At 41.1% G+C, this 12,270-nt stretch overlaps 2 protein-coding genes and 1 long non-coding RNA gene across 4 annotated transcripts in view; all 3 read left to right on the top strand.

The window, feature by feature from the left end:
- Positions 1-652: 652 nt before the first annotated feature.
- On the top strand, positions 653-3,027 carry LOC120727565. Its single transcript, XR_005694555.1, has 2 exons — positions 653-2,099; positions 2,369-3,027. It is a non-coding gene; the product is annotated as an uncharacterized LOC120727565 (long non-coding RNA).
- A 395-nt stretch (positions 3,028-3,422) lies between these two features.
- Positions 3,423-6,729, top strand: LOC120727561. Of its 2 annotated transcripts, none has more exons than XM_040021903.1 (3): positions 3,423-3,564; positions 3,697-3,935; positions 4,045-6,729. In XM_040021903.1, exons 2-3 carry the CDS (start codon positions 3,743-3,745, stop codon positions 4,278-4,280), a joined length of 429 nt encoding a protein of 142 aa, XP_039877837.1. In that variant the 5' UTR covers positions 3,423-3,564; positions 3,697-3,742; the 3' UTR covers positions 4,281-6,729. The 2 variants fall into 2 exon arrangements, with proteins under 2 accessions (XP_039877837.1, XP_039877836.1); XM_040021902.1 differs by having other exon boundaries at positions 3,424-3,564; positions 3,684-3,935.
- Positions 6,730-6,930: 201 nt separating this feature from the next.
- The window catches only part of LOC120727555 (myomegalin-like), a 49,287-nt gene continuing 43,947 nt past the window's right edge, over positions 6,931-12,270 (top strand). Inside the window, exons 1-3 of the mRNA XM_040021891.1 lie at positions 6,931-7,096; positions 8,355-8,395; positions 8,479-8,546. Coding sequence (XP_039877825.1) covers positions 7,047-7,096; positions 8,355-8,395; positions 8,479-8,546 — 159 coding nt within the window. The 5' untranslated portion in view covers positions 6,931-7,046. The remainder of the gene's footprint in view (positions 7,097-8,354; positions 8,396-8,478; positions 8,547-12,270) is intronic.

Raw genomic sequence — 12,270 nt, 5'->3', positions numbered from 1 at the left:
CTACTAAACACCACCTCTAAACTGGCACAGTTGGTGTTACTTTCGTAACAGCTTCATCCTGAGACACATTCAGAAACCCTCGTCTCATCTCTCGTTTGCATCTCTCCTGAAAGCTTATTTTTCACTCTTCCTCCTTTTCCTTTTTCTCTCTATTTTATTTTATTTTTTACATCTCTCCACAACATGTCGCACGTCTTCTACTGGGGTATGCACCCAGTCTCTTGGTTCATTCTTTTCGCCAATATAGCCATAACGGTCATTGAATGGAAGTTTCTTGCCTCTCAGTTTTACAAACTTAACTGGAAAAAGGAAGAACAACAGGCCAATGCCTAAAATCCTGGCGGAAACCACATCCACATCCTGATGCTGCACTGAGAATATTTGTGAGGATAAAAATATCTCTCTCCATATATATATATATATATATATATATATATATATCACCTGTTTACCTGCCCACATGTACAGAAAAAACAAGATTGTGTAGCTTTAGGCTTGTTATGAAAGGGCAGCCACTATGCAACGCTAACCTTATGCTGTGTTTTTGTGGTTATTTCCAGAGCTGCTTCTGTACAGTTCACCCCAGAATTCAAAAACGAAAAACCTGAGGAATCGTCTCAACTCTTTGCTGCAGGCAAGTTCATTTTGTTTCCCTGTGACACTCCAATGCAGTGCTGTCTTCCATGTCATCTGTGCCATTTTCTCATCTTTTGTCATATGAATGGAGCTGCTCTCTGGCTCTTTATCATTTTTACAAGAGTCATTTATAAAGAAAAATACTTTAAGATGTGCATCTTTTCTACCTGCAATGATATCATGCTCTGTTAGGGAGCAAAAACTCATTCATGAAAGCATTGTTTCATGTTAGTGAATTATGTGACATGTCACAAGTGCCAAATTGTGTATAAGATCATTTGAAAGTATCTATAAAGTGATGCCAGTCTGGACCTGAGTGAAAGTGGGTTCACTGTAATATACATATCATATCTTTATGCAAGGGGGACCATAAGCCTCTTTGGCATATTACTGTCCACCTCTCCTCGCTCATATCTCTAATCCCCACAGATGGAAAGCTGATATTGCTCTATGACAGACTCAATCCTATTAACTCCGTCTGTCCTACATTCACTTCTCCTCTGTCTCGCTCTCCTGGACCGAAGACCCTCTGAGCAAAAGATGAGAATGAGGAATTCTGGGATTCAAGTCTAGACCAAAGATTAGAAGAATTGGCACATGGGTAGTATCAGGCTTTACTTGTCAGCTGAACTACATTTCTGTAGAGCCATTTTGTGACAGGGAGCTGTCACTGCTGAGAAACAGTACTCTCAGTTTCAAACCATCCGCACATTTCCACCTGTCACTCATCCTTCCGACACCCAGAAGATGTTGAAAATGTTCTAATGCTTAGTTTGTTTCCCTCCTCCGCCTCCTCCTCCTCCTCCTCCCTGGTGCACCTGTATCACCTGTTCTCCAAACATTCACAGTGCAGGAGTGAAGGAGCGCAGATCTGCAACAAGACAATAAATCTGTCATCACCCAAAGAAACAGCCCCGAAGCTTCAACGCTTTCTGTGAGCTGACAAAACCATAAAAAGAGTTTCAAAAACCGACCAAGACAAAACATGAACCGGCAACCAAATGTGTCCCTGAACGCCTCAGGAGGAGCTCTGCTTTCAAACTTCACACAGTCTGCGTTTGAGCTCCGGCAACTCCTCCAGCTGTCTAGAAGGAAGGAGGAGGAGGAGGAGGAGGTGTACTTTGTGGACTACATCCCCCCTGCGAGAGATGCTATAACTCTCCCACCCAATGTAGTCTATGTAATAGTTGGGGTGGTGGTGATCATAGTGGCCACCTACGCCATAGTGGGACACCTCATTGATGACCTGTTGCATGACCTGGCAGGTAACCCCAGGTGGACACATCCTGAACTGATGCCACCGTGTCCACTCTGGCATCTGTGTTTGTGGTGTTCTTTCTGTCCCTGAGCTCTCGTGAATCAACTTTTGATCTTTTCCTTGTTTTGACGACAGTTTCCTTCATGTTCACCCTCTGGTTTGTGGATAGGATAACCTTCCCAGTGGTGTCTGTTATTCTTTTAAGGTGAATGTCAACAGCTGATCAAATGGCTGCTAAAAAAAAGCCATCTTAAGGGGGCGGTCAATGTTCAATTTGTGCAATTCCACAAAGTTCCTGCTTTGGCTATTTAATAACCCCCCAAAAGAAACAGCATCCTCTATGCTGCAGTTTGTCATGCATGACATGACAACTGAAGTGAATCTAAACCCGGTGCAATGCCCCTTTAAAAGATACACAGAGAAGACATAAAAATAAATCATTTTAATTCATTTCCAACATGTTTCCTCTTACAGACTGGATATTTGGCCCCAAACCAGTGGAGGATGATTCAGAGGGAGGGGATGCAGAAATAGAGGAAGAGAGGCGACTCAGCGTTTCCAGCAAGCTGTTGGAGAAAGATGAGATCAGAATGGAGGAAGAAAAAGAAGGCCAGCTGCCTGGTTTCCACCAGGGAGACGCAGGCCGCTGTCGTCCATCCACCCCTCCGCTGAGAAGCGCCATTGCTTCGTCATACCCTGGAGAAAAAAGGATTTCCACACATAGCGTGACCTTCGCCTGCCCCGTGGCCCCTTACGTCACTTCCCTTTGAGTTTTTTCATCGCAGCAGTTTTTATTACGTCTTAATCACAGTGCAGTGATCAGTGATGTCCTCGCTGTAGTGATGCAGAGGCTGAGGCACTCTTGTTTTATGCTGGTGTTATAGTTAGCGTGCAAAAAATGTACAAGAAAATGTTGTTAGTAAGCACGATCCATACTGTCAGTCTGTTTCTACTGCACCATGCTGAAATTCGCTGTCCAGCTGCTCGTGGTAAAAACTGTAAACAAATTAAGTTTCAAGTAAAAATATCAGTTATGTTAATAACTTAACTTTACATCTAAAAATGTTCATTGAAAACACACTGTGTCCAGTTCGTCCACAAGGCTAGACAGAAAGTGTTGTGAAATTGCAAAATCAAAAAGGCCTGTCATGTTACATGTGCTTGTAATGTGTTTCTGAAGAAAACGTACATCACTTCTCCTGGTGTTGGACTAAACTTCTCCCCAATAAACAACTCGATAATACACGCTCGTTCCTCCTGTCTTGTCTGCTTTCATTAATCCATCTTACCTTCTCCTAATACCTGCTTGTGTCCAGGGTGATGACCTTGTTTATAAATGCAGAGGATTATTGCACTTGAGCATATTAAATACAGCTGAGTGATGTAAGATAGATAGATAGATAGATAGATAGATAGATAGATAGATAGATAGATAGATAGATAGATAGATAGATAGATAGATAGATAGATAGATAGATAGATAGATAGATAGATAGATTTCTACAGAGAGACAAACAGGAAGTTTGTTCACATGAGATACAGCTTTGCATTTATTTTAAATCTTACTTTAGCAGTCATTAGTCATAAGGCTGAACAGCTGTGAATTAGAGGATCTTCACAGCTTCCTTGATTCATGCAAAGAGTTTCAGTCACGATTTCCTGAATTTTGAGTAAGTTTGCTGTTGTTACAATGCTGACATTGGAGAATGTGATATTTCCTCCTGATCTCTTTGTATTTTGCACAGAACGTTCTGTGCGATTAAATCTTTGTGCCGGCTTCTTAATACAGCGATGACCCACAGATATTAACTGGACTCGCAGGCTGACAGCAGAGGCAGCCAGACTGCAATGGACAGCGTAAACGTTCGTCACAAAGAGGAAGATGGCACAGTGTTATTTGAGTCATATATCCCTCCTTCTCGGGATGCTATCCACCTGCCCACCTACGTCCTCTACTTGCTCATAGCCGTCTTCATCGTGTTTTCGGTTCTCTACGCCATCACGGGCCACCTCATCAAAGACCTCATCCATGACTGTGCAGGTTTGTTACTGTACCGCTAGCTTTTTAAAGACCAGAATAATCAAACCACAAGCTACTGGCAACGCTTCTCTCTGACATCTGTCTCCTACCCTCTCTTTCTGTACTCAAGACTGGCTGTTTGGGGAGCAGCCTGCAGAAGTGGTGGTGAACTACTGTGAGGCCAAGGATAAGTTCATGGCAGACTGGTCCCCACAAACCAGCCCTGAAGTAGAGGCAATGGCCCGGGAAGAGGAGAACAAGGTGATTGACAGAGACTTTATGAAATCCCCTGCCATCTGGATCATCTCTACAGAACCACGAGGGGCAAAAACAGGACCCCGGGTGGTCTTTGGGAAAAGGACTTGAACACATCAGAGACTTGCTGTCGTTACAGACCTTCTGTATGTGATGTGAATGTATAAATATCTAGATGGATGATGAAGGTAAAGAACCATTTCTGTGTGAGGCTCAAAATAGATTATTAGATTTAATTTCAATATTATGCAAAATAAGATTAAAAAGTAAGATTAAAGATTTTAGTATAAGCCTTCGTGTGGATTTTTTTAAAATATAAATGTTTTGTGGAACGTGCATGTAGCACTGATCTATCATGTGGAGTAGTAAACAAGTATCTTGTGAAAATAGTTCTGAAAAGTCAAGCCATGAAAGTAATGGTACAATTACACTCTTCTCAATAATAATGATGATTTGTCTGTTAACAATAATTATCATTATTATTATTTTTAGGTAGCCTCAGCTGGTCTGCTGCTGAATTTATTTATTGATTATTTATGTTTGTGTTTATATTCAGCTTTTTCACGTTTGGATAAGGTGTAACTTCGTAACTACTGTGTAGAAATGTACACCGCGCAAAAAGGACAAGGCAGCTAATTTGGCAGCAGACATTTATAAACAGAATATAATGCTGCACAGTAAACAGGACCACCCCACTTGCATTTGAGATGCAATGGTAAGCGAGAAAAGCACCTCCTGTGGTAAGATGCATGGCACTGCACGCTGAGACAGTGACGTGGTCTAATGTTATTCCAAACTCGCAGTTTCTCATTAAGTTTCTTCAGTTAAATGTGAATGTAACTGCCTCTCTTTTTGTGTATAATGGCTGAAGGCTTCAGCGGTCCTATAAGGACATCTAGTGTCTGCTGTAGTCATTACAGCTGAATATTATTTCAAACTGGAAAACCTCTGGAAATAAGGTAACTCATTTAAAAAAAAATGAGAAAATATGACAATGATCTTCAGAATCTTTGATTTCAACAATTAATATTTTATATCTTAAAAATGTGGTAGGTAGTTGCACTTTATTCTACATTTCTCCTTTACTTCCATGTATTTATTTATTTGAGAAAGCTCTAAACTCACTCCACACGCTTTAGAGTTTTCAGACCTTTTCACAAGTATTTCACGTATTCTATATTTCATAGACTATTTAATTTCTCATAAGTCTAAAGATCAGTCGTAGATTTCAATGCAAAATCAATCCGTAAATAAATAAATAAAAGCTTTTCCAGTTGTCTGTAAACTCTCTGTGTTCCTCTTTTATGAGACTCTCGGTTCCCTGCTATAGGGATCAATGATCAATTTGAAGCTTGGCTGCACTGCTGTAGGTCACAACCAGTTTTAATGTGTCAGTGCACACAAAGATCCACCGAGCACTAAAGAAGCCCAACCTCAGTCCAGGAGAGGGCGCTGTGGTAGAAACAGCCCTTTAAACTGCGTGCTGCCACGTGGAACTTGATGGCTGATAGAGGTGGGGTGTTCTTTTAAGTGACATGGGAAGAGGCTCCTGATGAGGCAGTAAACATTAACCATCTTTACTCTCATTTTTGTTCCCCTATCAGCTGAAATTAGAGAGCATTTGTCCTTCAGCCTGGAGCTGTCTCCATCTCTTTCTGTCCTGATCATTTTTGAGAGCAAATTAGCTCCACATTAGTTCCGTGACTCCTAACAAGATTACCAAAGCTACATCCGCTCCTCACATCCACTCGCAAACAATGCCACAATCTCATTAACTCTGTCCCCCCCTAATCCCTTCACCCTTTCAGAGCGCCCCTCCACCACCATTCTCCTTAGACAGATAAAAGTGTGGCCAGTCTCTGCAGCTGTGTGGAACAAGTCTAAATTTGCTTTGTCACTCAGGTTGAACTAAAAAAAACAAACAAAAACAAAACCCCAACAATCTTATAATAAGCCGTAAAAACAGAGCTATAATCAGTCCCAGCAGACTTGAAAGCATCCTGAAATCATTTTACTGAAAATAACTGAGTCACTGTGATGAGATTATTGGTTCTGGGATTAATATAATCTGAAGGTTACAGTATGGTTAGTCTATAATTTAGGATTCTGATCTGGAAATCATTTGAATCTCTAACATTTATTTCATGCGTTCCTGGAAAATACATTTGAGATGGAAAAGGCCTGCGCTATTAAATCTGATATATTACATCAGATAAGTGAGTGAAAGTAAACTCGCTTCCAGCCCATCAGTAATAAGAAATCATATCCATCACTTGCTGTTCCAAAACGACTTCACATCAGAACCAAAAAAGCTGTTTTATTGCTATTTATAATTTCAAATATCTACTGCTTCCACCATTGTTCTCCAGAGTTTATTATTCGTATGACTGCATGACAAAGAGCAGGACTATAGCATAATTAATATTTAACACAACTACTGAGCAACAGTTTTGCTTTGAAAACAGGGAAACCTGCAATTTCCAATTAAATCAGAAATGTAAGCTACACATTACTGCTAAAGAAGGCAACCCAACCCTGTGGTGTCTATATCTTTAAAAGAGTGGGTATATTCCTGCCCCCAGCTGCTCTCCTGGAGGGCTGAATCAACATTAGTGGCACTCTCTTGTGTGGGCTCGTAGCATCCTTTGCTTTTCATTTTCAGGGCGCGCATCCTCTCTCTCTCTCTCTCTCTCACACACACACGCACACACACCCCCTCCAAACCTGAGCGGTGCGCGATGCCTCGGCCGCTGCGGATAGCGTGCTCCTGTGTGGATGTGGCTCATGTACTCCAAACAAAAATGAGTGATGTACGGCTGATTTGAACGCAGCGATGCTTTCCGGCATGGATGCCCGTTAAATGACGGAATAGCCTTTATGGAGTGGAGCTCATCGTCGCCGGAGCAAGTCTGGGGAGAGTCAGAGAGGTGAGGTGGCTGATTGTGTGCGGGGGGACACCGCAGCGGAAGACGGATGCTTATTTGGCATTTTTAACAAAAACACGACTCCGGCGATACAAACCGCGGTTTCAATCAGAGCACTGACTGCTGCTACAGTCAGGCCATTTCAGTTATTTTCTCTCACTTGATGTTCACCCATCATCCATCCTGGATAAAAGGCCGTTTTTCTCTCCTCACAGGGCTACTCACACACAGTAGCCGCGGATCGGAGAATAAAGCTATCGGGGGTGATGCAAATGTCTCTCTGTGATTGCGCATGTGTGCATTTATCCTTACACAGATACATTTGTAAAAGGGTTTCTGATGGAAGATGCCATTAAAGACGCGGTGGTTCTGACCTACTTTGCAGGAATAAACATAAACTGCATGCACCAACTAGGCTGCTTAAAGGGCTCATCGGTGCAGGTGGGCAGTAGGGCCCTGGAGGCGCTCAATGCAGCTGTCCTAGAAGTGATAACTAAGGCTGAATTCCTTCATGTACGCCCACCAAGTGCTTAAGAGATGAAAGCTTGACTTTCATTAATAAGGGATGGTTTTTGATAACCACTCATCACATAGCTCAAATTCTCCATGGTGACCACACCATCTGACCTATATCTGCATTAAGGGAACAGTTGTGTAAGACAGTTGTGATTTGGATGCGCTGTTTACCAAAATACTACAGCATGTATACCATTTGTCCACCTGGTGAACTTTTAAAACCCTTTGGCATGCATACAGCTGTCTTTACATTTACTGACCCAGCAGCTGTCAGGGGCATTCCCCATGAAGTGGGGGAGCACTGATGGGGCAGTAGCAGTTGGCCTAATGTTGGGCATATTTGTCTGTATACTGTTTGGGTGTTGACCCAGACTGTCTGCATCTTACTGCCGTTATTTCTAACCTTAGGGGTGACTGTAAAGGCAAACACCCCCTCCGTTAGTTGGTAGTGAAGCTCAGTTGAACTTTGACCCCGTGGCTCCTCTCTTATCTCTTCTCTCCCCTGCTGAGACTCCAATACAGAGGTGCAAATGACATCATGCTGTTATACTGAAAGGGCTTTTAGTGGCTTTTAAATTTCAGGAAGAGCTCTTTGTTTTTAAGGGCACGCAGCAACACGGAGAGACCGTTACTTGGCTGTTTTGTGTTGGAATGGATCTACTTGTGCAGGTTTTCACTCACTCTTGTCTTGTCTGTTTATGTTCATTCAGTGCTGACTTTGCTTTTTTTGCCATTTCTTTCACAGTACTCAAGATCCTTCATCTAAGATCACAGGTCACATGACAGGTGTGTATCCCCCCCTCCTACACATAACTTAATATTTCCATGAGTTTTCAGTTTTTTTGATCGCACCTTTTCCTCTTGTTTAGATTTGTGCAGTGATGAAACAGACAACTCTCCCCCTCTCCAGCTTCACACGCTCAAGCAGTTCGAACAGGTGAGAGCTTTTATTTTTAGATATCATGGAGTATGATGTGAGGGACACTTCTTCATCCCCATGATGCTGCATTTGAATGAATTATGTGCCAGATGAATACATGCTTCATGCTGCCATCTAGTGGCTTCATGGACTCACAGAAAAAAAGATAAAGTCAGAGATCAGTATTGAGGAAATAAGGATAGTCTAACCCAGGAATTCACGCACATACTCCAACCATCTGGAGAGCATGTTTTAAAACTACCGTACTGAAAAGGAGAGCACCTGCGAGTGGAGAAATGTGGATGGAAAACACCCAGAACTCTCCTGGTATTTTAAAAATCTGCCTCTGGCTACTGCATGGCCCACTTTAGGTTCCCAGTGTCTGCTGCACTATTGCTGGGCATTGTAGCAGTCACATTAGAAGAGAGTATATTAAGTATTCCTTTTAATGTCTGGCAGGGTGCTGTTCAGAGCACTCAGAATATCACTGACACAAACTCCAAGCCAAAGTCATAATTAGCATTTTAATGTTTTCTGCAGTTTAAAAAAAAGACATTACAAATAAAATGTTATTTGCAAATGAATGTTCCCTTGCCTACACAGTTAGGTCCATAAACTGCATTTTTTGTACTTTTCCCTCTGTACTGACATGGATAAGCAGAAGAAAATAGATATGGATTGTTTTTAATACTTGGATGCAGTCAATGACTGTCTGAAGTCTAAAACCCATGGACATCACCATATGTTGTATTTCTTCCCTGGAGATGCTCTGCTGGATCTTTACCGCTGCCATTGTCAGTTGCTGCTTGCTTGTGGGTCTTTCTGCCTTCGGCTTGTACTGAATAGCCATAAAAGCATGCTCTGTACAGTTGAGATCAGGCCACTGGCTTATCCATTGATGAATATCCCATTTCTGTGCCTTGAGAATCTGTGTTGCTTTGGGTCGTTACCCTTTTGAACTATGAAGCACTGTTTGATCAGTGTTGCAGCATTTGTCTAAATCTGAGCAGAGAGTAAGAATATACAGGCTGAGGATTCGGTCACTCCTAATGTTTTTTCACAGTTTCTCTGAGAGGCTTATTTTGGTGTTTAGTCTAATCTGATGTCCTTTAGGGGCTCATATTTAAAATGACAGTGAAAAGCTATAAAATACAAATTCAGCACTGAATCAATTTCAGATATTAAGTTCGATTCATTTACCATGAAATAACAAGGGAAGTGGCCATGAAACTGCTTGTGAGTCAAGTGTCCAATTAGTTTTGAGCCTCTGAAAATGGGCAGTTGCGTATAAAATGGTAGCATTTCCTAAAGAGTTGTTACATACTGATTTAAAATTGATTTTAAAAGCACTGTGGTGGGGTACAGAGGCAAAACTACAAAGCATGTTTGTTTTCCAACAAATTATGGCCCTAATTGTACATGTAGAACTCATTTATTTTTGCTATAATGCTATAATATTCATATGTGATTTCCCGATGCATTACTAAAGTGAAAACTGATAATAAAGAGGGGATGAATTGCAGTATATGTTTTTCTGTCACCTTACACAAGCACAGAAAAATCGCACCCTTTTTAATGAGATAGATGGACAGTTTTGCCATGCTTACGTTTCTACAGGGATTTCATTTAAAAAAAACAAAAAAAACAACAACAACCTGAAACTAAAAAACCCATCCAGGCCACATTACTGTCAGAACTGTTGAAGCAAAACATCAATTAAATTTAACCTGTTTAGTCGGTTAAAAGATCTCAAAAAGCAGCAAATCACACCACGATCTAAGAAAACAACTGAGAAACAACGTCACTGACATCTATCGGTGTGGAAAGGGTTACAAAACCATTTCTAAAGCTTTGGGACTCCGTTGAACTACAGTGAGAGATATTGTCTACAAATAGAGAAAACTTGGCCAACCACCTTCCCAGGAATAGTCGGCCTACAAAAATTACTCCAAGAGCACGTCAACATCAGAAATCATCTTGATGATCCCCAAAACTTTTGGAAAAATATTCTTTGGACTGACGAGACAAAAGTTGAACTTTTTGGAAGTTTTGAGTCCCGTTAAAGCTGCATAAAACTAAAGAGCATTTCACAGAAAGAAAATCATACCAGCATTCAAACATGGATGTGTTAGTGTGATGGTTGGGGGCTGCTTTGCTGCTTCAGGACCTGGATGACTTGCTGTAATTGATGCAACTATGCCTCTCTACCAGAAAATCCTAAAGGAGTCTGTATGGGCCACCAGGTCATGCCCTGAAGCTCAAGCACACTTGGGTTATGCAGCAGGACAATGATCTGCAACACACCAGCCAGTCCACCTCTAAATGGCTTAGAAATAATCAAATGAAGTTTTTGAAGGGACCTAGTAAAAGTCTCGACTTAAATAAGATTGAGATCCTTTGGCATGACCTTAAACAGACTGTTCATGCTGGAAAACCCTCTATTGTGGCTGAATTAAAAGAATTCTGCAAGTAAGAGTGGGGCTAAAATACCTCCACAGTATTGTGAAAGACTCATTGTCAGGTATCACAAACACTTGATTGCAATTGTTGTTGCACAACTAGTTTATTAGGGTTGGGGAGCGATTACTTTTGGATAGGATACCTAGGGTACGTTTGGATAGCTTAATTAAAACTTGTATTTTGTATTTATTCAGGATATCTTTGTCTAATACTGAAATTTGTTTGATGATCTGAAACATTTAAGTGTGACAAATATGCCAAAAACTATGAAAGCAGAAAGGGGGGAAATACTTTTCCACAGCACTGCACATGCCTCCATATGCATGCTACTGCAAAGTCTTGCCCTAGAAGATAACAAATCAGCACAGGGAACCCATAATGTTTAACTGTTAGTGCATACCTGGTCTCACAGAAAATATGAAATGATATCAATTCAGTGAAAGTAAAATCAGACAAAAATCATCGGTATTTAAAAGAAATGGGAGAAAATTCATGTCCAGCAACACAAATTATTTCATTAAACCTTGTGACTGTTTCTGAACTGCATGTTAGAGCAATCATTTGCTCTTTTTTACTTTTATGAGTATATCACTCATTTGCAATGTACCCAATAATAACATCAGCAACCTAAATTCTTCTACTACTATATTCAATTAAAGAGACTGTTATAGACCAAGAAACTGATCCCCAGGTTCTCCACAGTATATGACATCTCCGTGCTTGTCTCTAAAAATGTGTGTTTTTGGACATGCACTTTATAAGAATAAAACCTGCTGGAGGAGCTGATAAGCCCAGTTAAAATGGGATCAGGGACCAAACAGTCACGAGAGCTGACTGTTTGGAGAGAGTGTGGCCGGCACATTTACACCAAACAGTACTTCAAACAACACAGTGCAGAGTTATACATACACACCATAAATCCAATTTATTTCTCTTTGATGAAGAGTGGACACGTGTGTTTATTTATGAGGATGCGACTATATTGTGTGCAGAGTTTAAATGTAGAGGTAGATGATGTCATCCCTGATGTCACGTGGAGACTCTGCTTGGCGCCCAGCCTATCTTTGCTCTGAATTATTTAGCAACAGCATGTAACCTGACACTATAATGGACACACTCACTGAAAGCATCATGAACTAAAATGATCTAATTGTCCTGTCTGTGTCTCTGTATTATCCAATCTTTTCACACTTGGTTTCAGCTTAGGTTTGTATTGTTAGGATATGTAGAACCCGTTTTTCCCTTTTCACTCTGGAGTTCAATTCTTTCAGTTTGCTAGTTT

Source organism: Simochromis diagramma, unplaced genomic scaffold (genome assembly GCF_900408965.1).
Source record: "Simochromis diagramma unplaced genomic scaffold, fSimDia1.1 OVJJ01000205.1, whole genome shotgun sequence".
Classification (NCBI taxonomy): domain Eukaryota; kingdom Metazoa; phylum Chordata; class Actinopteri; order Cichliformes; family Cichlidae; genus Simochromis; species Simochromis diagramma.
Note: the sequence above shows the minus strand (reverse complement) of the source record. Positions and strands in the feature narration are given on the sequence as shown.

Excerpts from the sequence above, each read along its gene's own strand:
- LOC120727561 (XM_040021903.1), top strand. The coding sequence starts at position 3,743 with ATGGACAGCGTAAACGTTCGTCACAAAGAGGAAGATGGCACAGTGTTA. Across the intron at positions 3,936-4,044 it reads CCTCATCCATGACTGTGCAG|ACTGGCTGTTTGGGGAGCAG; the intron begins GTTTGTTACTGT and ends TCTGTACTCAAG.